This window comes from Symphalangus syndactylus, chromosome X (assembly GCF_028878055.3).
Source record: "Symphalangus syndactylus isolate Jambi chromosome X, NHGRI_mSymSyn1-v2.1_pri, whole genome shotgun sequence".
In the NCBI taxonomy this organism is placed as follows: Eukaryota; Metazoa; Chordata; class Mammalia; order Primates; family Hylobatidae; genus Symphalangus; species Symphalangus syndactylus.
This window is the reverse complement of record NC_072447.2, coordinates 26,388,613-26,414,990: the sequence shown is the minus strand read 5'-3', so window position 1 is coordinate 26,414,990 and position 26,378 is coordinate 26,388,613. Positions and strand designations below refer to the sequence as shown.

The 26,378-nt window shown below is 38.9% G+C and overlaps 1 protein-coding gene across 6 annotated transcripts in view; it reads right to left on the bottom strand.

The window, feature by feature from the left end:
• Nucleotides 1-26,378, bottom strand: part of FRMPD4 (FERM and PDZ domain containing 4) — a 958,701-nt gene that overhangs the window by 401,856 nt on the left and 530,467 nt on the right. The window contains exon 2 of one of the 6 annotated variants that reach the window (XM_055269163.2): nt 2,400-2,496. The exons of the other annotated variants lie outside the window; for them this stretch is intronic. Within the exon in view, the coding sequence (XP_055125138.1) occupies nt 2,400-2,416 (17 nt within the window). The 5' untranslated portion in view covers nt 2,417-2,496. The remainder of the gene's footprint in view (nt 1-2,399; nt 2,497-26,378) is intronic. 6 annotated transcript variants of the gene reach the window in all.

Genomic DNA, 26,378 nt, shown 5'->3' with positions numbered 1-26,378 from the left:
ACTGCTCTTCCAAACAACTTAAGTCACACAGTACCTTTTCCAATTCCAAATTAAATTAAGGGAATGCATACATTAATAAAACACCAAATAACAGCTTCATAATTTCTCTGGCAACATATGATGCTGCTTAGAGAAGAAAATGATGACTTTGGGACATAAATACAGAAGGGAAAACTACTTTCAGGTTTTGTTCATGAACTTAGTAATACGAGGCTGCTGTTGAGGTCATGCTGCTGTAGTGATTTTCTCCAAAGCAACGGCAAATGTGGAGACCAATAAATAAGTGTCATCAGTGCTCACAACCTCAAGCTCATGATAAATTGTGTGCAGGTGAAAAACGCTGATGTGAGAAAAGCGGTCAGCGACAGTTTCACATATTCAAAAAATATATTAACTATCAAATAATGAATATAGACAAATGTAATATGCTCCTAGTAATCTCCTGATCAATCCTGACCTGTTCTCAGGAAGAGGTGAGTGGTTTTTCATCAGCTCTCTTCCCTTCATTTCTCTTCCCCTCTAGACATCCCTCTTAGCAATTTCAACTCTCACATCCCTAGAGGTGACTCCTAAGTACATTTATAGGCCTGACCTCTTTCTTGAGCTCCAGACCCAGATTTCTAACTGACCTGCTGGGCCCAGCCAGATGGATGGCCTGCTGACGCCTCCCAATCAGCAGGGCCAAAATAGAATTCATTCACCCGGGCTCTGCTGCATTTCCCCTTTTTGTGAATTAGAAAATCAAAGCACAGAGGCTAATCCACCAGTCCAAGGTCACTCAGTAACCAGTAATGGACAGGGTCAGAATTTGCACTCTGAGCTCCTACTTCCAAATCCCATCCCTACCTCATTCATCTTTCTCCTTTTCACTGCTACCATCCTGGTGTCAATTGACTGTCTCTCCAGTGGAGTGCCACAGTGACCTCAGCTGGTCTCTTCTCCCCAAGTCACTTGTCTTTCTTTTCCTTCCTTTCCCGTTTATGGGTCCTCACTCGTGGGTTTTGAACTCTGATCACATCATTCCACTTGTAAGTAGTAAGGCATCATCACAGTTATACTTATGGCCTCGGAAACCAGGCTTCCCCATTTGAATCCCAGCTCTACCTCTTACTGGCTACGTGATGTTGGGCAAGTTAATCTCTTTTTATACTTGGTTCCCAATCTGTGAAATGGGAATGGTTATATGACACACCACCTCATCATGAGGAATAAATGAATTGATATGTATAAAATGGACACATGGCTAGTGAGACACAAGATCTGCTAAATGAATTATGAATTAATTTTCTCAGTTTGGTCTTTACAGCCCTCTATAAAGTGACCCTTAACTCCTTCAACCACATTATGTCATACACATGGCATTCCTACCAGGCTGATCTCACACTGCTCCACAAACATTTGCTTTCTACTTTCCTGCCTCTGTTATTTTTCCAAATATTTCCTTAGCTGGGATGGCTTTCCCAGTGTGAGCTTGTCATTCATAACCAAGCTCCAATGTCCTCTTCTCAGCTAGAATAGACCACACCCACCCATGACCCCGTCAAGGGCACCGGTTCCAGGTCATGCTCTCTGTATTTGAATTTCCTGCTCTTTCACTGATAGTTGTTACCCTGGAAAAGTCACTTAACCTCTTCATGCCTCAATTTCTTAAGAGGGATTAAAACAGCACCTTTTTTCATAGGGTCTTGATTGCCAAACTATGTACATTATGTGTACGGAGCTTTGAACATCACCTGGCTCAGAGAAATATTCAATAAGTACTAGCAATTGCTTATAGAAATATACGTATTCGCTTTCAGATATGCCTTCCTCTTTTAGATTATGGAACCCTAGAGACAACTGTTATTTTATTCCTTTTACAGTGTCTTGTATTGTAGCTAGCTCCAAGTAAGCATCACCAAAAACTAAATGTTTGTTGAATGAATAAACATCAGTCAACCCATCTGCTTTAGTAGTTAGAGCATAGCAAATACAGGGCTCAGGTTCACAAATCTGATCTCTTCTATCGAATATCAATTCTAAAAGATATAGGCGATTTGCCAAAATTCAGAGGCGGAAATCAGTATTTTGGCAATAAATTACTTTCTTTCCATTTAGCCTTTTTCCCCTACAGAATTAAGCAGAAAGCAATTCTATAAGAGCTTCTAGTTCTGATTAACTATGGTGATCCTGAGCTTTTTGAATTTTAATTTCAAGAGCCATTAAAATATCTGAAAAGGGACTTTTTTCTAAAGTTCCTTGAATCACAGGTTGTTCATACATTTTGTTGGGAGATATAAAATAATATAGAAATTTATGGAAGAGTCATAACAATAGTCAACCAGCAAAAATCAAATGTAATAGAATATTAAGAGCTCAAGGTTTAGAGTCAGAGTTCAAATCTTGGATCTGTCACTTACCAGCTGTGTGACCTCATGCCACTGAACTGCTCTGTGCCTCAGTTTCCTTAACTGTAAGTGGGGACACTAATGCCTGTCTCATAAAACAGCAGAGTGCCTGAAAAATAACAAACACTCAGTAAATGGTGTATGTTAATAACAATAACAACGGCAACAATAACAATAGTTTGGGAAAACAAATTTGATCTTTCCTTTAGTGTCAGTAATCAAGACGCAAAAGTGCCCGTGAATTAGACAGCAATCACAATTTGAGTTCTAATAGAATCAGTAACTTACCCATGAAGAAAAAAAAAATGGTTCAAGATAGGACAATATTTCGTTAAGTTTTCTTCCTATGCATCATTGCTTTCTGATAAATTTTTTTGATATATTTCCTAAAATGACACTATTCTGAAATATTATTGCATGCCTTGAAGGTAAAGGGGAATGTGTTGGGAGAAAAGTTTTTATGAAGAATGGTCCTAGCTCCAGAATTAAAGGCTAAAATAACTTGAAACATCATGGCCTCAAACTCAGTCATTTTAGAGATTTTAAAAACTGACTTGAAAACAAAAAGAAAACAAAAACTCACTAAACTAAACTACGCTGAGAACTGGAGGCCTGAAGTTTATAAATAAAGTGAAGTTTGTAATTTTCCTGAAATTAAGAGTGAGTCAAGTGAAGAGACTCCCAGTCCTCACTCCAGGATGCTGTCAGTAAAATGTGCTGAACAGTTCAACTGACATGACTGGGATGCCATTTACCTTGAGTGCAGTCAAGGGGAGGCAAAGAACTGAAAAGTCACCTCATTGAAACAGATCATTTAGGTAGACCATTAGTTGCACAGATGAACATTTGTAAAACGTGGAGCGACTAACAAAGGTAAGGAAAGTTTGGAGCCCATTGAAAATCAATGTTGATGTCAAAATCAAAACCCTAACAAATAAAATAACCTAAAATGAAGATCCACAGACTACATAAAAATAAATTTTTTTATCTTTAAAATGTGAGCATTCTGAGGAGAGAAATTGTGCAGACCTTGCCTAAGGTAAGGGACAGTGGCCAACCTCACACGGAGACAACGTGTCACATGTACTTCTCAGCTAAGATCTCAAGGTTTTCAGAGATCCTTCAGAACTGTGATGGTTCTCTTTGATAACCCTAGTTGGCCTACTAAAGGACAAACTGCCTACTTTGACCTCTTTCCCAGCTAACTAATCAGTTCCCCCAAAATATGAACCAACATTCACTCTTCCTAGGCTGGTTTTTCTCTCTCTCTTCTCTCATATAAAGCCAGGTTTTGTCTTCTTTATTTTTTTGACAATACTCCATAGACCATTTTACGCATAACTAAATGTGCATGCAAATGATTAAACATGTCTGAAAAATGCTGAGTATTGAAATGTTGTTTTCACTTCCACTGGAAAAACTGACATTTATGCAGTGGTTATTAACTTTTATGATACCATCAACACTGTATTGGTGTAACATGGTAGTAATGAGCCAAAGGAATACTTGGCAATCTGAGAATCCAGTCCTTGAGTGCCACTAATGGGAAACCTGTTGCAGATAGCACAGAAGTACTGTGAAACTGCAGTCTATCAGGAAGAACAATTCTCAGGAGAGGTTCGAATCAACTTTTAGAATGCGTAGAGGGAAAATCCCATTTACCATTGAGTGGCTTGATTGCTACCCAAATTTGTTTATTAAGAAATACCATTGGCCAGGTGTGGTGGGTCACGCCTGTAATCCCAGCCCTTTGGGAGGCCGAGGTGGGCGGATCATGAGGTCAGGAGTTCAAGACCAGCCTGGCCAATATGGTGACACCCTGTCTCTACTAAAAATGTAAAAATTAGCCGGGCATGATGGCACGTGCCTGTAGTCCCAGCTACTTGGGAGGCTGAGGCAGGAGAATCTCTTGAACTCAGGAGGCGGAGGTTGCAGTGAGCTGCGATTGCACCACTGCACTACAGCCTGGGCAATAGAGGGAGAGTCCGTCTCAAAAAAAAAAAAAAAAAAATCATTAAACTTTTTCCAATGATGCTGTGGTATATAAGCAAGAATTTGGTCAGGCTATGCCTGATCTCTTACTTCATTCTTTCCCAGGAATGCTGAAAGAATGAAATATGCCTGAAATTAATGAACTGGCAAATTGGGTACCTGAAAATGGACAGTGGTTTGACATAGGTTAGCCAGGACCAATGAGAGTATAATCAGTGGGGTTAAAGATGTAAAAAGCAAAGAATACACAATGATGTAAAACATCAAGGCATAAAGGCAAGAACAAAGAAACAAACAAAAACAAATTTCATGTAGTCAAACTATGGTCCATACACAGAAGCCTGGTATCTATAAATGATCATATGCATCCTGTCCTAATATGAGAAAAATGCCTTGGAACATTCAAAAAACATGATTTGGGGTGCAATAAATTAAATTTGTCTATATTTTAACCACGTTGAATTAAAAAAATCCTTAGAAGTGAGCCTCTCTAAAATAAGACTAAACTAAAATGTTCTGCTCCCAGATGGATGTTTGGCCTGGATTGTAGCCCTTAATTGTTTACTGACAATCTCCCCACCCTCAAGCTCCTTCCCTCCTGCTGTCCTTCTCTTAAAATGCTTTAACCCAAACTCAGAAACTTTTTGACATTTTAGGACCTTTCTACATGCTCTGCTCTCAGGCCAAAATTTCCTTTCCTCTACACACTAACTGGTGAATTCCCACTTACCCTTCAAGATCCAACATGGAACATAGGCAAGGTGGGCTCTGGAGTGAAGTGGACTGAGATAGAAATCCTGGCTCTACCCATGTAGACATTTGCCCTGGTGCAAGTTGCTTCACCTCTGGAAACCTCTGTTTCCTTATTTATCAAAAGGCAATAATGATGCTACTTGATGGTTGTTGTAAAACTTAAATACTGCACCAACTCTTTGGCCAAAGCTCCTCCAGGTAGTATGTATTTCACCGCTGTGTCTTCCCTTCTAATGGCTTAACTTGGGCAACATTAGGCAACGATCCCTAAATTTCTAAAATATTTTATATCCACTTAAGCACCTATCAATTTGTACTTTTTAAATCATGTCTGTGTCCCCAAATAGTGTGTAAATTCTTTCAGACAAGAGACTGTTTCATCCATATTTGTATTTGCATTACACCGAACACACTGATTGGCACATAGGTGCTCAATCAATGCCTATAATGGCTGCTCCATCAGTGTTTACTGAATAATGGATGGTTGAATGATTATTTTCAGTTTATAAATCACAGTGGGGAAATGCAGATGATGTTATAAGTCTCCTTTCAAGCTGCTTTTCATCTGCCTTTTCCACAGGACTATATACTGTCTAGGACACAGATCTACAACTAGGCACACTTCTGCACATGGGCACTGCTATGGCCTGAATGTGTCCCTCCAAAACTCCTATTGAAACCTAATCCCCCTTGTGTGATATTAAGATGTGGGGCCTTTGGAAAGTGATTAAGTCATGAGGGGCCACCCTCATAAATGGGATTAGCACCCTAATAAAAGAGGTTGAAGGAAGGTCCCCTTCACACTCCACCATGTGAAGACACAGTGTTCCCTCCCTTCCACCATGTGAGGATGCAACAAGAAGGCACTATCTTTGAAGCAGAGTGACCCCTCACCAGACACCCAGTCTGTTGGCACTTTAATCTTGGATTTCCCAGTCTTCAGAACTGTAAGCAATACATTTCTATTGTTTATAAGTTAAGGTAATTTGTTAGAGCAGCTTAAATGGACTGAGACAAGTATACATGCCCTTTTTTCTTTGTTACTAAGTCAAATCAAACTAAATGCCGAATGAAATAATATTATTTTATGAAGCTAGAATGTAACATCAAAAACTAACAGTAAAACAATCTAACCATATAAAAAACTATTTTCACCAATTGCCTTTTTTTGAATGGTCAATCTTCCTCAAGGTTCATTCTGCAAAGCCACAATTGACCTCACAACCCATCCTAAGTGGAGAGTATAAATCACTGTCACAAAGCACCTCTGCAGTCACTAAGCTCAAAGGCATATTTGGTTATTAGAACACCTAATAAGGAAAATAATAGCCCCTGACCATTTCCTTATCTTACTTGATCCAGATGGTTCATAAAAGTATACTTCATTACCTCAATCCTATATTCCAAATAAATTTCATAAACCAGACACTTAAAATATTACACAGTATAGTCCTGGAATATGTGTGCATTCTTTATAAATCCTAATCATAGTTTTCCTAATCAGGTACATATGATTTCTCTCTGGATCCTCAATTAACATTCTATATAGCCCAATATTCCTGAACAATGACAGTAATGATATTTTTTTACTTAATTTTTGCAATTAAAAAATATTGAGCTAATAAATAAACAGAAAAGTCTCTTAATGAACACTTGCCTATGAAAAGATCATCTTTAATTTTGCCATTAATCATGAGGCCAGGAGTGTATACTGCATGGATTTAATGATAATTTGGGGTTGTGTTTGAATTGCTATAATTGTTTCCTTGTTGGTCAAAGTGTCTACAGATTTTCATTCCTTTATTCTATACATCCTGACCTCTCAAAACTCAACTTTTTCTACATTGCCCACTTGCTTCCTCCTAACACACACAGAAGTACACCATTTTCCAGTGTTCAGTCCCACTCAAGCCCTGCCAGCATACTCCCCTAATATTATCCAATTCAAACCTGCTACTCTGCCAGATCACTTTTCTTGGTTCACTCCATTGCTCTTCTTCATCAAAAGCTTTGAGCCGCCACACACACTGCTTGCCTTTTTGAATCCCCTTTTCCTATCCTTGCAGCTAAACAGAAAAGCTTCGCTTTGAAGTTGGACGTTTTTCCTGAACCAGCGGTGTGACCTTTCAGGCTCAGCATGGGATTAGTTTGTTTGGCTAAATCAAAAACATAGTTAGTTTTTAAAAGTCCATAATAGATGTTATGGAGAAAGATCCGTTGGCCTTTCTCCCAAGATAAGCCTGCCAGTGTGAGATGTTATGGTTCCCTGCACAGTGTCTGTGAGCTTAATGATGTGGCTCCATACATGAATCAGCAGTGTACCAGGTACTACTCTAGGCCTCTATTTAAGAAAAGATGTATCTCTCCCACTCTACTCAGAAAATGCATCTTCTTCTTAGAAGGGGTTGTCTAGGACAGTAAAGGCAACATTCAGCTCTCTGAATCCCATACGTTATTATAACTTGAGGAGTGACCCAAAGAGAAATAAGCCTCCCAGCCCACGGCTACCAAGGTGAGGTTTGGCAAGGCCACTGCTAATGCTGACACTTAGGTCTCCGCAAGTAGCTATACCAACTGCCAGATACAGAGAACTTACAGAGCTCCAACAATTGTCCAGTTGAAATTTGACAGAGATACATATTCTGCATCCTACTGGCTACCTCAGAGGGAGCTAGAACAAGATCTAAAGAAAGCAAGTCCTTATGGTATCAATCTTTGAACTTAGAGAAAACCACTTCAAACGGCCCTCATTTGGTCTCTGCCATGTTTTCTGCCTTTTGACCAAAAAAAAAAAAAAATCTTAGAAATTAGAAAAGTTATTTTCTAAAAGTGAATCACACACAGGGAAATAAAAGTTTTGCATTTAGAACTTCAACCAGGCAAGACTCCGTCACCAAGAATGGGCATTAAAGCAACTCCATTGGTTCCTTTGAAAAGGTGCAATCAATGCTTCTGTGCAAATTAGAGTCATAAGTAAGGTGATTGAGGCGAAATAAATGATATTGTCGAAGCTGGCTGCAAAGGAAGCTAATTACTCTAAGCGGATAGCAGTTCCACCTTGCAAGAGGACCATACCTTTGCTTGGGGAAAGGCATAAACGGAATTTGTGATTATGCAAAACCAGGCTTCAGGGCTAATGCAATAGAGAGGCTGAGAAAAAGAGAAGACAAAATGTGCCCTGCAGGAGCAGGTAACTAGTATACTCAGTCTCCTGGTGGAAACAGAGGTTTAAGTGCCCTGGAATTTGTAAAAGAGAGTTGATAGTGAAAGCATCTCAGTGGGGAGAGAAATGGCCCCGGAAAATGGGAGTAGGCTAGACTCAGAGTCCAAGGGGAAGGAGGCTTATAATACATTCCTTGTGTTGGGTAGGAGGCAATGTGTTATTTTCAAAGAAACGATTATATAAAACTAAGAAAGCTTTTTTAAAATGTCAAGTTAAGAAGGATGCGCATCTTAGGCCAGGCACAGTGGCTCACGCCTGTAATCCCAGCACTTTGGGAGGCCGAGGTGGGAGGATGGCTTGAGTGCAGGAGTTCGAGACCAGTCTGGGCAACATAGCGAGACCTCGTCTCAACAAAAAAGTTTAAAAATTAGCCGGGTATGGTGGTGCATGCCTGTAGTCCCAGCTAATCCGGTGGTGGAGGTGCGAGGATCACTTGAGCCTGGGCAGTCGAGGCTGCTGTGATTGCACCACTGCACTCTAGCCTAGGTGACAAAGTGAGACCTTGCTTAAAAAAAAAGAAAGAAAGAAAGAAAGAAGGATGCATATCCTAACACAGAGCTCTGAATGAAATGCAGTGCTTTCCCCAGGAAAATGTGAAACCAACAACTCCTTGAGTTAGGTACCAATGAAGTAGGCATGGAACTCTGACTTTCAAAAATTTAGTTAACTTTAATTGTATCTCTGTACTATAGGATAATAATCCGCATAGTGTTATTGAGAGGATGCAACGAGATAACATATATCAAGAGCTCAGAACAATACCTGGCATTTATTAAAAGATGCATTTTCACAGGAAAGTAATAGTAATTGTCTGAGATGTGCTAGAGTTGTCTTTATGTCTTTTTCTCCTTGCAGCCTGTGAGCTCTTTGGGGCAGGTACTATGTCTCATCCATTCTCACAGTGCAGTGGGCACATAACAGGTGCACAATAAAGATTTGTCAAATTTAACAGAAAGAATTAGAACTCAAAGTTAATAACCACAAGGGCCAAAACACCTCTTCTAGCTACCTACCTATACATAAGTTGGCTTTTTTTTTTTTTTAACCAATGAAGAGAGTTCTGCAAATACCACACCTATTTATGCGGAGGAACAGAGAGAGGCTTAGTAACTTAGAAGATGCAGAAACTTGCCTTATCTCCCAAGAATGTGCACCTTTACATAAAGTATACACTTAGAATAAGTTTGCATAACATAAGTTTTGTCATTGCACTTGACTTGGCAGTGCCCATATTAGGGAACACTGCACCACCATTGAGGCAGGTTATTGAGGGAGAGATGATTTCCAGCACCAGATAGATGGCCTGGTCCTGACACGAATCTGAGAAAGAAAGAAAAGGAAGGCTGGGGGCAATTCCATTTGCATGCAAATTAAATAACTAGGTTGACTCTCATTACCTCATACATTTAAACAATTTTAATGCAGAACTGGTTCCTTCCCTGAAAGAAGAAAATATGACCAAAAGTGAGGATAAAGCTTACTGTCAAACTTACTTTCCACTGTAAGCACATAGTGATACTATAGCAATATTTTATGTTTTACAGGGTACAAGAGGTGAAGGCCCTTTCCATAATCTCCCAATAAAAGTATATGATTGCACGGTACAGAAAAAGGATCTTTTAATGGGAAAGGATAATGCAGAACCACAGATTTTCATTGCACCTTACACACATCAGAAAAGCCTACCTGTTATCTAAAGACCTAGGGAAACCTGTTTCTAATCTCTACCAGATACACCTACATTCCTGAAAGTGGACATTAGTATAGTCTTCTGGCAAAAATTAAAACAATTTGGAGATAGCCACCAAACAAAAAGCTACATACCTGAATATGTTTCTTCCAGCCAGGTGTGTGTATGCTTTTTATATAAATTATGTGAATGTCAGAAAGATTCCCCAATCATAATGTAATTTCACCTCTAAACAAACTGGTTGGTTGGCTTGTTAAACCATAGCAAGGGAAGATCATGATTCTAATCTTTTGTCAAAAAACTTATGTTTACAAGTTTTTTCTGCTGCATGTCATAGACCACACAGAGTCATAAAAGGTAAACTCAAATTTTGCAGAAATTATAAAGTAAGACTTTCCCCATTTGTAGCTCAGATTTTAATTTTCAGAACCTGAGTTGCATCCTCTGAAACATTTCTTTTCCTGGCTAACTTTAAGGAATGAAGATTCATTTTGTCAGCATCCTTATGTCGAAAGCTAACTTTTCTGACGATCATAATTTCTGCTTCATGAACATAGGCCAATTTCAGTTGCCTTTCATCTTGGCCACACCTCTAGTAACTGAGTTCAAAAAAATAAATATGCCCAAGTGACTGCCCTCTTAAAAAAAAAAAACATTTTAAATGCAAAAATCCTCAATGTGGCTTAGGTAATGAATCATATAGGCTTGCAAAATTTCAAGCACATAATTGCCTGTCCATAATAAATTTTGAAAATTAGCCCATTTCTAGAGTTTGTGCATATGGCCTATAAAATGTGCCACTTATTCTATGATTCATAGACTTTATTCCAATTTTAAAGCAAATAGATGTTTATCTTTAAATGAGGTAGATAATATAATGCTTTAAAAACTTTTGGTATATTTATTATGGTTAAAAATGGCAAACGTCTGTAGTTAGGAAAAATATACTATAGTGCCTTAGTCCTATGGGAAACCACAAATTAGGAGTTGACAAGTTGCAGGTATTTAAAACGTCTGGCTCTACTGCCATTCCATATAAAACAGGGAGCTTAATCGGGATTATATTTACTCTGTCCATATGTTGCATTCAGACTACAAGGGCACCTTGCTTAATGATGCAGTATTTTAAGAGTGAAGTCTTTAAGAAGAAAGAATAAACAATATAGAGGGGTTATTAGTGGCTTTTATTTTTACTTTATAAATGTTAAATTACGTTGCTAAGTGATTTAAAAATTCTGTTTTTTTAAATTGCCAGAAAAAACTCCTTTCAGGATTCTCAATTAACCCATGAACCAAAGATCATAAGTTTTAATATTAGTTCCAATTCAAGTTTGGGTGAAAAGCAGTAAATTACAATTTATCTACCTGATTCCTAAACTAAAATTAATTTGGACATAAATGTTAAAATGACTTGGAAAACGCTATGCATTTAATCATATTTTCCAGTAAGTATTTGCATTTCATCTATCTATTATGTACCCAATGAGCACACTTGATCAACTCGCTTATTTCTTTAGATTTAATGAGGCTACAGTTTCTGTATCTTGGCTGCTTTGAAAACCAGAAAATCAAATTGTAGCATAAAGCATTAAACTTTTTCCCAATAAAAGTTTTAAATAAAAAATGTCAACTCTTCCAGGCTTTTTCAGGCCTTTTCTTCATTTTCAATGTTGAAACATTACATTTGTTAAATGGTATTTACTACCTTCAGTCCATGGCCAAATTCTCTCTCTCTCTCTACATATATATGTGTATATATAAATTATATATATATAATTTATATATATATAATTTATATATATATATGATTCTTTTCATATAACTGAGATGAGTATCATTGTTGCTTCTAACTCAAGTAGCCTTGCACTTCAGGGGGCTTCTATAGGTATTCAAGTTTCAAAATGCCTTTTGTTCTCTGTGTCAGAGATCTAATTCAGATGTCAACTTTTATTTGTTACCAACATTCTCATTTTGAGAGGCTTACCAGCTTTCCACCTAGAACAAATATAATCTTCAGTACCTGGAGGAGTTATTCGCTGGACTACTATTGTTATTTTCTGAAATATATCTACATGATACCACTCTGAGGATTAACCTTAATGTCTTTATAATGTTATATCATTTTCAAAATGGACAAGACTTTCCATGTAAAAAAAAAAAATCCGAAATCCTGAAAACACTCTGTTGCACAGCCCTTAACAATATATGTATTTTATTTCTGCCAAACCAGGAGTCAGCAAACTGTAGCTTGAGGGCCAAAACCAGCTGCCCCCTCTTTTTCTACTGGAATGCAGACATGCCCATTAATTGACATGTGGTCTATGGCTGCTGTGGTGCTATAACCAATGGCAGAGTTGAGTAGTTGTGACAGAAACTGTATGTCTCATCAAGTCTAAAATAGTTACTATCTGGCCCTTTACAAAAAATATTTGCTAATCCCTGCTGTAAATCATTAGTTCTGCTCCTAGCCATAAGCTCCTTCTGCAGGGAATAGCTACACTTTCACTCAGTGTCTAGCCCTAGCAAGTGTGGATGCACAGAGGGTGAATACAGGTAGCAAGAGGGTATACCTTGAGCAGAATGAGGGGGATTAAGGCATTAGGGAGCATCACGAGAGTGTCAAGATTGTTTCAGAGATGAAACCAAGCATCAGTTAAGAAGGGCACTGTGGCAAACCAAGTTTCTCACTCACTCCTTCCTTGGGTGTCTAGCAAGTGACATCCCAACCTAAGGTCTCTAGCAGTCCACCAACCACTAGGGAAAACTCCATGGCTACCAATGGTTCATGAATCCAGTGCATCCCCACCACCAAAGTGGTCCTAAAAGAATTATTCTCTGATGCCCAGACTTTCAATGCCAAAGTTTCTCGAACCTCTTCTTGATGGCTTTTTCTAAACCTAGAGCCTTCAGGCAACGTACTTTGGAAAATTGCTTACTAGATTGTCCACAGAATTTATGCACTACCCTCTTGGAATTAGGAATAAAGAAAAGTAATTCTTTCTAGCATTTTTGCCTACTAGATGCTAACTTGCATGAACTAACTATAAAAGGGTGTTCGTAATTGGTTCTTGGGGCATTAAAGATGATCATGACATTATCACAGGATATGGTAACATAATCATTACTTCCCTAATTTAATATAAGAAAACTGAGGCCCAGATAGCTGAAGTGCTGTGTCCAAAGTCACATGGTTCAAATCTGGTTGCTGACTCCTTGTTGAGTACTCTTTATTTAATTAGTAACAGAAGATTTTTTGAATATTTACTAAGTTCCAGGTACTCGTGGTAAGTATTCTGCATGAATCACCTCATATAAACCCCACAAAATCCTGTAAAAAGGTGTATAATTATCCTCATTTTACAAATAAGGAAAATGAGGCTGTGTAGATAGAACTGATTCACAGCTGGGGTGGAAAAAGCTTTCTTTATCTCTGAAAGTGCCGGAGGTCTGCTTTTTGACTCTTGGCCAAGATAGGGGCAGTGAGATTTAAGCTGTTTTTTTTTTTTTTTTGGTTGGAAACTGTCCTGGCAACCCACCTAATAAGTTACTTTACTGCACGTTTGCACTGCCTTAACTGGTTGGCCTAGCTTGATTAGGACCAAAGAGATTCAGGAGCACCCTTGCACTGAAAGCTTCTCTGGACTCTCCCCAAGCCAAGACTGGGCACACAGATCCTGATGTTCAAGCCAGTGACTCAGCCCGGCCCTATGTGCTGAAAGGAAGAAAGGGCTCTGGGTTGCTGGAATGTCTCTCTGACTCCTGATGTTGCCCACATTTACTTTCTCTTACTGCACCATATCCTTTTTCTCTTTAAACAAAAGCTTCACATGCGTATTGTTGGGGGCTCAGAAAGCAATACCCCAAACTGAGGGCCTCAGAAGAAAAGGTTTTTCTCTGACCTTCTGCTGCTCTCTTATCTCTCAGTCCCATTTTCCCCTGAGGCTAGTCATACAAACTAGCATCCCTCTTCCCCAAGGCATGCCATACAAACCAGAGCCCCTTCGCCACAAAGCCAGCCATAAAACCTGAAAATACTATTATAACTTTTCCTCTGCTTTTTTGTGTAGAAACTGGCCATAAAGAAATTCTCTGACCTAGCTTGTTTGGCTGTAGGTCCTAAGACCCCCCATTCCAGAGAGGGTTCTGCCCACACCCAGAAGGAAGGAAGGCTGCTTAGAGATGCCAAGAAGAATCTAGACAGAAAGGCCTTCCTGGATTTCCCCACTCAGTCCATTAGCACTAGATCATACTCTATTTGTCCAACCATGTTTCTATATCCCTGTCCATTCTTTGTTGAATCTAAGCATAAAAATGGACAATTTCCTCAGTATTTTTGGGTCTTTGTTCTGAAGGCTTCCATGTTTACACATTGAGTAAATTAGTATGCCTTTTCTCCAATTAATCTGCCTTTTGCAAGTTGATTTTTCAGCAAACCTTCAGAGGGCCAAATGGAAAGCTCTCCCTTGGCATCTACAGTACACTCTGTGGTATCTAGTGAGTCCTTTCTAATACCTGAACTGTATAAGCCCTATACTGGCTTTCAGGGATGAGGTTCCCTCCTGAAGATCACACAGCTTCTAAGTGGCTGTGCCTAGGGCAGACGGCAGCAACCTGACTCTAGATTTCATGGCTATTGTTTCTGATTGTGAATTCTGTAGCCTGCATTAGGATACCGGAGGGAGATAGTAACAATGTGTACTCTAGAAAGATCTGCATCAGAATAAGAGGTACCATTATATAATTCATCCACCCAAAGCAGTGCCTTTTTCCAATTCTCACTGTTTTAGTTACCTTTTGTCATATGACAAATCATCCCCAAATTTAGTAGCTTAAAACATCAACTATTATCTATCTTTACTAAGCTCACAACTCTGCAGGTTGGCAATTCACTCACACAACTGCAATCGAATGCTTGGTTAGCTAGGACTTAGTGGTCTAGTGTGGCCTCAGCTGGGATGGCTCTTCTCTCCCATGTGATCTGTCATCTGTCATCTTCCAGCAATCTAGCCCTGGCTTAATCTCATGAGGGCTGCACTATATTCTAAGACAAAGACAACAGATTGAACAACAAATTGAATTTTATAGTTTAGAAATCTTTCACATTAGAATTTTGTTATTTCCTAGTTTTAATTGTTTCGTACATGTAACATTTTAGAAAATTATTATCAAGCGACTTAATTTCTGTAGCTGATCCTATAAGTGGCTCATCCCAAGTCAGAGTTGGTAATACGACTGTTCTTTGTGAGGAACAGAGCTGGCATTTGCTGAGTTTGTTTGAGTAATGATGGCCCTCAAAAATATTTCTTAAGGACTAGGCTCAGAGAAGGCATGTCATCACTGTTCCTGCATTCCATTGGCCAAAGCAAGGCAAATGGCTACCCCAGATCCAAGGGGAAGAGAAGTAGACTCCAACTATTCATGGGAGGAGCCAAAAAGTCACAGTGCAAGAAACATGGACAAAGGCAAAGATGAAGAAATGGGGCCATTTTGTAAATAATCTATAATCCTCACAAAGGCACAGTGTGTACTAGCAGGAGCACTGAGCTAGATGTAATTTTTTTTTTTCTCTTTGAAAAATGATGAACTATCCGAATGAAACTGTAAATCAGATCTGCTATGCAGTACTTTCATCTCAGGAGGTAGATTACAGAGCCAGTTCCCTGGCTGACCCAGACTTACTCACTCTGGCAACTGTTATTATAGTCAATTGAATAAACTACAAATTTGCATACCACAAATTCAGTAAATAACCAAATGGAAAATAAAGTTCAATATTTGAAAAATTAATATTTTAATCGCTGTATAATATAAAGTGACTCTTTTTACAAGAGTAAATGAATTAGGTTTGATCAGATTGGAAATATTTTTGAGGGCCATCATTACTCAAACAAACTCAGCAAATGCCAGCTCTCTTCCTCACAAAGAACAGTCATATTACCAACTCTGACTTGGGATGAGCCACTTATAGGATCAGCTACAGAAATTAAGTCCCTTGGTAATAATTTTCTAAAATGTTACATGTACCAAACAATTAAAACTAGGCAATAACAAAATTCTAATGTGAAAGATTTCTAAACTATAAAATTCAATTTGTTTCCCGATCTCTAGCATTTTACTTTAGAGGACGTTATGGTGAAGATTTCAGTTCAAAATGCCAGACAGACAATACATATTCATTTTTTTCCCCATGAGATATTATTTTAAATGACAATAAAGAAGAAAATGGAATCAGAACTGATATGGACAGAGAGAACAGAAAGAGGATGTGTCAGCAGCTCAGAGAGGGAGTAATGGGATGATGAAGAGCTAATGGAGCTGCAGGTCCTGGAGAAGCTGTGACTTTGACTTTGTTTCCTAAATTTCTCATTTCGTGACTCACATGGAAATTAATTTTTTTTGATGCAGGGTCTCACTCTGTCTTTCGGGCTGGAGTGCAGTGGTGCAATCATAATTCACTGTAGCCTCAAACTCCTGGGCTCAAGGGATCCTGCTGCCTCAGTCTCCTGAGTAGCTACTACAGGCGCACACCACCAAGCCTGGCTAATTTCTATTTTTTTTGTAGAGATGAGGTCTCACTATGTTGCCCAGGCTGATCTCAAACTCCTGGGCTCAAGAAAACCTTGGCCTCCCAAAGCACCGAGATTAAAGGTGTGAGCCACTGCATCCAGCAAAAATTACTATTATTATGCCTCACTGAAAGAACAGAGGGAATGCTTGAGGCTGGTTGCCCATGTCCTGGGCCTGTAGCTGCCCTGACAACACCTGAGAGGCACAGATTTCTCAGCACCCCTAGGACTTGGTGGCTCTCAGCCAGGGGCAGTTTTATCCACCTGTGTACATTTGGCAATATGTGGAGACATGTGTGGCCATCACAACTGGGGGTGGGGGATTCTATTGGCATTGAATGAGGAGAAGCCAGAAATCCTGTTACGTACCTTACAATGCACAGGACCGCACCTAACAACAAAGAATTATCTGGCCCCAAATGCCAATAATGCTGAGGAATTATCTGGCCCCAAATGCCAATAATGCTGAGGCCAAGAAACTCTGTTGTGGTCCAACTCCTCAGTGGCCCATCATTGAGTCTGTCCACACAGTCCAGGAAGCTTAAATATCACCAGAGGGATCTAAAATAGATGGGGCAGTTGATCTGATTTGAAGAATGTCAACAAGCTTGAGACTTAAAAATGCCAAACACAAAATTGAGTAGCATTAGCATGGATAAAAAAATAGAAGGAATACTTACACATCTGTATATTAAATAACTTATCCCACCCATTCCCTCATGCAGAAGTGCCCACAGCCAGTAATTTCCAGGACAAGAAATTAGGACATTCTCCTCTAAAGAAATGGAACAGACCATCTGAGAAGACTTAGAGTAGGAAGTGAAAGTTATTGGTGGGCCAGATAAAGGTCTCCATATTCTAGCATTTAGAAGTCCACAGTGAAACAGCGTGCTCTTCACCTGCTAAACCTAGTCTTAAGCCCCAGTCAACATACTTATTCATTCCAGATCTTCCTAGGAGTAACCTGTTACTTCACCTTGAAGAGTAGTTTAGGGCAATGATCCTCTAACTTTAAGGCTCATATGAATCTCCTGGGAATCTTGTTAAAATGTAGATTCTACTTCAGTAGGTCTGAGGTGGGGCCTGAGGGTCTGCATTTTAGAGCTTCAGGGAATGCCGATATTCTTAGCACATAGATTATTCTTTGAATAACAAAGGTTTGAAGGGGTTGGCAAGTTACTGGTGAGCCAAATCCAGCCTGATCCTGTTTTTATAAATAAAGTTTTATTGGCACACAGCCACACTCATCTGTTTCCATATTGTCCATGGTTGCTTTCATGCTATAAGGCAGAGTTCAGTCATTGTGACAGAGACAGTATATCCTGAAAATGCAACAATTTCAAATGCCCAATTTCAGTGCAGTAATGCCAAACTTTCAATCTTAAAGACTACTTTCCATGAATACAACAAATACCAAATAATTTGAATAATGCAGTTGGATTACATTTTCTGTGAAAGGCCAGATGGCAAACTTTTTTGGCTTTCTGTGCCCCAGGCTTGTCAGCATTCCCTTCAATGTTAAAACTGCCTCAAAGTGAAATTAAGTTATTCAGCTTAGATACATTTCAATCCCAAAGAGTTCGAAAATTTAGACTCTACGTTTTCAGTATTCATTCAACATTACTTTTTATAAGATGTATTACACATGAGTCTAATACAAAAAAATTAAAAATAGTATAGGAAAGTTTCATATTATTGTACAACAAATAATATTTTTCAAGAATAAAGGAAAACAGGTTGGGTTCATTTAAAATACTTTCCTCTTTGGCACATTTTAATTTGTATTTTGGGTGAGGAAAACATCACAGAAATAAAAATAAACCCAATGGAGATTACATTAAGAGTTTATAGCTTTGACAAAGCATCAAACAAAATTGTTTTTTGTCCTCACAGAATTTTGTTGAATTGGTAGAACTTTTCTTGTCACACAGATATTAAAAGACCATGAAATACTGGCTTTTGCTCAGTAGAAGTCTATTATACATTTTAAAAAATCCACACCCATTATCTTACCTAATAAGAAAATATATTAGTAATAGCAATTACTTCCTAAATATATTGACTAAAGAAAAGGTAATTCATTTGGATGCATCAACATACATATTTATGAATGTAGTTTCATGTCAATTAAAATCTAAGTGAAAGAATCTAGGCACTTGATATTTGAGAACATAAGGCATGAAATTTGTTATAGATAAGCCAAAATAACAAGAAAATCAGAAAAAATTACCTGTAGCATGTTTATTTTCAAATTGCATTTTAGTTAACTGGCAGAAACTGTACATAATGCATTAAAATAATGTTAAAAATTTTAAGTTATCCTTGAAAACAATTAATAAACAAGCCAAATGTGTCAATTTGTCAAGCTCAAAAAATACCTTTTGATATTGTAAAGCCCACAAAGAAGGGCAGAAGCTATGGTTTGAACAAAGAATTAGGTAAAGAACTAATTATTACATGATAATTTACCGGTCATGGGCAGACTTCAGTGATTTGATTAATTTTAGTCATAATCTACTGACAATAAGAGCATATTTTAGAGTGCCTGTTGGCAAATGATGTTATGACTAAATTCAGTTCCTTGGAAAAAGGTTACATAACTTGAACTACATATCATTATCAAGCTAAAAAGATGAAGTTAGCTAGACTGAAGTTGCAGCCTAGGTTCAATACTTAAAAGATAGCGTTTGTCCCCTCTTTCTGTCTACAATGGAGTAAAGAAGATAGAGTTTCATCAGAGAGACCTTGGAGAGGGAAAGAAGTACAGTGCTTTATTTCAAAGCCATGGCACACAGATTCTTATGTCTTCCTTATATTTGTTGACACAACCTCTTCATGGTGGTTTATACACTCATCAGTCATTTCATCCTCTCAAGAGGTGAGATGTTGTAAGCCACACCAGGATTCAAACACAGCATCCTCCTCTTACTTAGAGCAACTGATCTTGCTCTAACCCAAAGGCTCAGCCCTGCTCTAAGAGAGATTATACTCAGATTTATACACACAGGATTCATGTAAACCAAACCCAACACTCAGGGACTCCAGTTGCCCTCTTTGCCAGAAAGGCCTTAGCTCGACTTCCATTTAGTCCCAGAGACCCAGTCCCCTCACCTTAGACACCAAAGCAGAGTCAGGTGGGCTCTCTCCCTGAGCATATCTTTAAAAAATGGCTCCTCTATAGAGGTAACTAAGAGTTCAACAAAAAGAGGAAGCAGTAGGCAAACAACATGTTGGGCCTGGTTGAGAAGTGGTTAAGGAGGTGACCCCAGTAAAGAGCAGTTTCTTCATCCTGAGGCTGGCTCCCTAGTGCCACAGTCTGGCTGCTCCATCCTTTGTGAGGGGACTTGAGCCTGGTTCTTTATGCCAAACACCTCATCTTAGTAACCATCCTGGCACCATATGCCACTAAAGGCTGAGGCTTCACTCCTGCTGGTTTAACCAATCAGGCATGCTGCTATGAAGAGCCCCAAAGCCTTGTCAGATCCTGGATTCCCTCTGTTCACAGGGTATTCTTCCAGCCCCATTACATCTGATTGTCAATGTCTGACTCTGGTGGCTTGATCACACTTGTCTGGTATAGTTGGCCAGTGAAACAACTCTATTTGCTTCCAGAGCCCAAGGCTACTTATATCTCCTCTCAATCACCCCATCCAGAATGGGGGCATCCAATTCTAGGTGGTATTCCACTTTCCCCAGGCTGCCCCAACCTTGCTACCATAACTAGGCCTTTGAAGGTAAAACAGTGACTGTGACCCATACTCAGAAATAAATATCACATAGCAATACACTTCACACATGCACATATAAAACGTTCATAGCATAGTTCATCAAACTTTAGATACTATTGATTGTGAGACCCATCTTGACTTTAGAAGAGATGTCAACATGGGAAAAATGTCAATATTAATTAACATCAATTCTAATTAATTATATAACTAATGTTAATAAAAGTTAATATTGAAATTTGATAATAAATGAACGTTTCATGAAACAATATTTATATAAGGCATTCCACTACATAAAAGGCACTGATATCTTCTGTCTTATTCTATCTCATTATTTAAAAATGAAATGCTACGTATGACCAGCAAAATTGACTGACTTACCTACTACATGGTTTGAAGCTGTAATTTGAAAATACAGGTCACTCATGCCTTACAGAGCAGCACAGGTTTCCCATCACTCTTCTGATGAACTCCCAACTCAAACTATGACCTACAAGGCCCTGAATGACCTGGCTCCTGTACCCTCCCAAATTTGCCCCAGCTACCTTTCTGCTTGCCCATGCAGCTCCTGCCATGCTGCTCTTCTTGACACCCCTTGAGCACACCAAGCACATCATCCACCTCATGTTGTTGCCTCTGGAAACACCCTTTCCCAGTTCTTCCTAGGACCAGTTGCCCTTCTCCATATATCCACCCTGGGGTCAGCTTCTCATTCCCCTGACATCCTTCAATTACCTTGTATCACATCACTTATTTCCTTGTTGGGAGATAATTCAGATGTTTCTGCATGTTTTCTGAGTCAAGAGTACTGATAGCTTTGTACAAGGATGTTTAAATAGCAAATGGCCTTGGAAGCTAGAGGTAGTATAGTCCTGGGTCACAGATTTGTTTCCTGACCAGGATAGAGAAGGCGGAGATTCCTCCCTTTTCATTCTCCCTCCAATCCCCAGAGAAGAACTGCTTATATTCCAAGTTAATAATGAGATCTCTCTCTGGAGGGGAAGATGGGCAAGTTTGCTAAAAGACCCCATATACAACTGGGAGTTTCCTAAACTTGGTGTTTCTCAGCTCTGACACAAACCCACTGAGCGCATAGCATCTACCCAGCCCCCTTCCACATCACCCTGCAGAACTTAGGGGGCAGAGGGAACTGATGTGAACGTGCTGTGCCTTGAGTAACAGATGGTGTCAATCCATCTGAGTTCACAGTTTCCTCACTGATTGAATTTATACAAGTGTGAAGAGTGAGCCCAGCAGATATGCTGCTTCCTAAGGTCTGTCTGATGCTTCTTTATAGCATTAACCACACCTGGACTTACTTAGTTGGTTCCTGCTTGTCACTAAACTCCCCCAACTTGTAAGCCTCATGAGGACAGAGATCAGGTAATGATAAAATCTTAATTAACATAAATGTACAGACACTCTTAGACTTACAATGAGGTTAGATCCCAATAAACGCATTGTAAGTTGTAAATATCTTAAGTCGAAAATGCATTCAGTACATCTAACCTACTGAACATCATAGCTTAGCTTAGCCTACTTTAAAAGTGCTCACAACACTTACATTAGCCTATAGTTGGGCAACATCATCTAACATAAAGCCTATCGGCCGGGCGCGGTGGCTCACGCTTGTAATCCCAGCACTTTGGGAGGCCGAGACGGGCGGATCACGAGGTCAGGAGATCGAGACCACAGTGAAACCCCGTCTCTACTAAAAATACAAAAAATTAGCCGGGCGTGGTGGCGGGCGCCTGTAGTCCCAGCTACTCGGAGAGGCTGAGGCAGGAGAATGGCGTGAACCCGGGAGGCGGAGCTTGCAGTGAGCCGAGATTGCGCCACTGTTGAATATTGTACTGAAAGTAAAAAATAAAATGATTGTGTGGGTAATTGAATGCATATCACTTTCCCACCACAGTAAAGTCAAAAAATCGAAGTCAAAATATCATAAGTTGGGGACCATCTGCATACTTCTACCCACTAGGTTTATAATTTATAAATGAGACAATCCACTTCTTTATCAGATATGACTCTGCTGTGAAAACTCTTAGCCACCTAATAAGTGAGCAAAAGGTATAATTTTACAAAAATTTGTTCTCCAGGACATACATTGCTGGATACATTTGTTATCTCAAGCCAAGTCTCCTTATATTTAAAGTGTCAAAACAATAAACTCAATTAGCTGAAATTTTTGATGAGTAGATCTGGCTTGGCCATGATTATGGAATATTTTATACAATTTAAAAAATGTATTCTGCTGCCTTAGAAAGTATACAGAGAAAAGTGAATCTTGTTTGATAATTGAGTCTAGCTTTGCCTTGGGGTCATTATTATTAAATCTGATTACACTGTACAGGACAAAGTTTCTCTGTTGGTACTTAGGCTGCAAATTAAAAATTTTAATAAACTCCTAACAAGGATTTTTTTTCAGTTTTAGTTATTCTTTCCAGGTACAGTTGATTAAGTTGGGAACATTTCTGTTTTCCTTGTCTTCTGGCTAGTCACATTTTACAGTATTACTTTTAAAAGCCTTCTGAACTAAATAAACAACATAACCACAGCTAAACCATGCCATTAAGAAAGCATATGCTGATTATCACCTGCCCCTTTAGAACACTGGTGAAATGAACTCCTAACTGTTCTATGGATGATGCTACCTACCTGGAGTCCCAGTTTAATTTTAAAAAGCAAAATGTCTGTTTCTCAATGGATCTATTCGTGTTTACACCATTTCAAGCAAAATATAATAATAAAGTTTGCAGAAGTTTTCCTCAAGCAAGGAGCAGCGATTCGGTCATGTGTTTTACTATAAGCATCTGCTGGGGGTGCTTTGCATTCAGGATGTAGACCGCTGGGGTTTAGAGACTTGCGTTTTTACTCTCCTGCACCAGAGGGAAATATTAGATAGCAGAGCTCAGCCTGGGGAGTTCCAGTTTTCAATTGCCCCTACCTTGCTGCGTGGCCTTGAAGAAGTCCCCTGTCTTCTTTTTGCCTCATTTCCCTCATTTGTAAAATGAGAACAGTACCTGGCAGTGTAAATTAACTAATCAATCATTTTAAATGGCTGAGATAAAAGTGCTTTAGACTCAAAAGTCATTTTATAGGATGTAAACTGCTATCTTCCAAATACTCCATATGTGCTGACTCTATTAAGCTAAAAAAACACCAGTGGTTTCACAGCAAATTATACTAAATGCTTTATAAATGCTGATAAAGGTTCTCTAAACAGTGTTTACAATGACAGCCATGCACAGAGCTGCAAAGTAACATGATGTGGCAGGTTTTCAGAAATAGGATTATTACTGAAATAATCCTTAGTTCCTAAACCATGCAGAAAAAGAAATCGACCATGGCCATACTTCCAGAACTTCAGATCATCTTCCATTGACATTTGAATGGAAGATAACTACGAGGAACATTGCCAATAGATTTTTATTGTTCAGTGATAAAAATAGGCACCAGAGAGCCAAGGAGAGCACTGAAACCATAGACAATAGAAGCCCTTGGGTTTTACATTCATCTAAGTCTGGAGAATCAATGCATTCTACAGTGGTAGTCTCATTTCTTGCCACATTCCTGAGGAAGTTTAAAGAAACTTAAGGTTTGAAGATGGGCTGCTATTCCCAAGCCTGTCCTCTTTCCACTAAGTCTGGGGACAGCCTGCCTCAAGCATTATGTCACTGGAACTTGCAGGTAAGAATGATACTTGCGATGCTACTTGGGGGCAGATCCAGCCTGTGGAGAGAAACTATATTCCCTTATGGGAGTGTGTAGCAACATAGGCAATGGTTCTCAAAGTTGGCTACACATGGGAACCACCTGGGTAGTTTTTAAACATCCTGGTGTCCAGGGCCTCCTCTATACTAATTACATCAGAATCCCTGGGGGTGGGTCCAGGCATTAGGACTTTCTAAAACTTTCCAGATAATTGCAAAATGCAGCTGCATACAAGAACAAGTACTATAATGCATGCTGAAAAATATTGCCTGCATACAAGACAGGGAAGAACACCTCTTTTCCACAGTGGCATTACTAATCTAGACCAAGGGTTGGCAGCCTTTATCTATAAAGGGACAGGCAGTAAATACTTTCAGCTTTTCAGGCCATCCGGTCTCTGTGGCAACTATTCAACTCTGTCTTTGCAGCATGAAAGCAGCCATAGACAATGTGTCAATGAAGGGACAAGGGACACAGTTTAGGCTTTGGGGAAACTTACATCAATATTTGGAAAGCTAACTAAACAGAATTGTGTTCTCATCCCAAACAACTCTGATTTTTCCAAAAAAGACAATCAAAAGTGACAAAAAACTTATACCTTTCAAGTTGGCTGTCATTTCATCTAAAAATTCCTGATGCTTTCCCCTATGTTTTTTAATTTTTAATTTGTATGGATACATAAAGCTGTGCATTTATAATGATCAAATCTGGGTAATTAAAATATTTTTTGCCTGCAATATTTATCATTTCTCTGTGTTGGGAACATTCCAAATCTTTTCTTTTAGCTATTTGCAAATATACAATAAATTATTGTTAACTATAGACACCCTATTGCACTATCAAACACTGGAACTTATTCAGTCTACCTAACTGTATTTTTGTATCCACTAACTAACTCGTCTTCATCTCCATCTCCTACCCTTCCCAGCCTCTGGTAACTACCATTCTACTCTCTACCTCCATGAGGTCAATTTTCTTAGCTTCCACATATGTTTTGTTTGTTTGCTTGTTTGTTTGTTTTGAGACAGAGTGTTGCTCTGTCACCCAGGCTGGAGTGTAGTAGAAGGATCATGGCTTACTGTAGCCTTGACTTCCTGAGTGAAGCAATCCTCCAATCTCAGCCTCCCAAGTAGCTGGGACCACAGGCGTGCACCACCACACTCGGCTAATTTTTCATTTTTTGTAGAGACAGTGTCTCACTGTGTTGCCTAGGCTGGTCTTGAGCTTCTGAATTCAAGCGATCCTCCCATCTTAGCCTCCCTAAGTGCTGGGATTATAGGTGTGAGCTGCCTCAGCTGGTCAGCTCCCACACATGAATGAGAAAATGTATTATTTCTTTCTGTGTCTAGCTTATTTCACTTAACATAATGTCCTACAATTCCATTTGCATTACTGCAAATGACAAGATTTTATTCTTTTTATATGGCTGAATAATATTCCATTGAGTATATATACTACATTTACTTTATCCATTCATCCATTGATGGGCGCTTAGGTTGATCCATATCTTGACTATTGTGAGTAGTGCCGCAATAAACATGAGAGTGCAGATATCTCCTTGATATACTGATTTCCTTTCTTTTAAATAAATACCCAGCAGTGGGATTGTTGGCTCATATGGTAGTTCTATTTTTATCTTATTGAGGAACCTCCATCCTGTTTTCCACAGTGACTGTACATTCCCATCAACAGCATATTAGCGTTCCCCTTTCTCCACATTCCCTCCAGCATTTGTTATTTTCTGTCTTTTGATAATAGCCATTCTAACTGGGGTGAGATGATATCTCATAGTATTTTTGATTTGCATTTCCTTGATAATAAGTGACGCTGAGCATTTTTTCATATACTTGTTGGCCAGTTGTATGTCTTCTTTTCAGAAATGTCTATTCAGATCTTTTATCCAGTTTTTAATCAGATTACTTGTTTTTTTTTTTTTTTCGCTATTTAGTTGTTTGACTTCCTTGTATATTCTAGTTATTAATCCCTTGCTGGATGAATAATTTGCAAATATTTTCTCCCATTCTGTGGGCTGTCTCTTTACTTTGTTGATTGCTTCCTTTGCTGTGCAGAAGCTTTTTAGCTTGATGTAATCCCATTTGTCAATTTTTATGTTGGCTGTCTGCGCTTTTGAGGCCTTATTCAAAAAATCTTTGCCCAGACCAATGTTTGGAGGCATTTCCTGAATGTTTTCTTCTAGTAGTTTTATAGTTTTACGTCTTAAATTTAAGTCTTTAATTCATTTTGATTTGATTTTGTATATGGTGAGAGATAGACGGTCTAGTTTCACTCTTCTGCATATGAATATCCAGTTTCCCCAGGACCATTTAT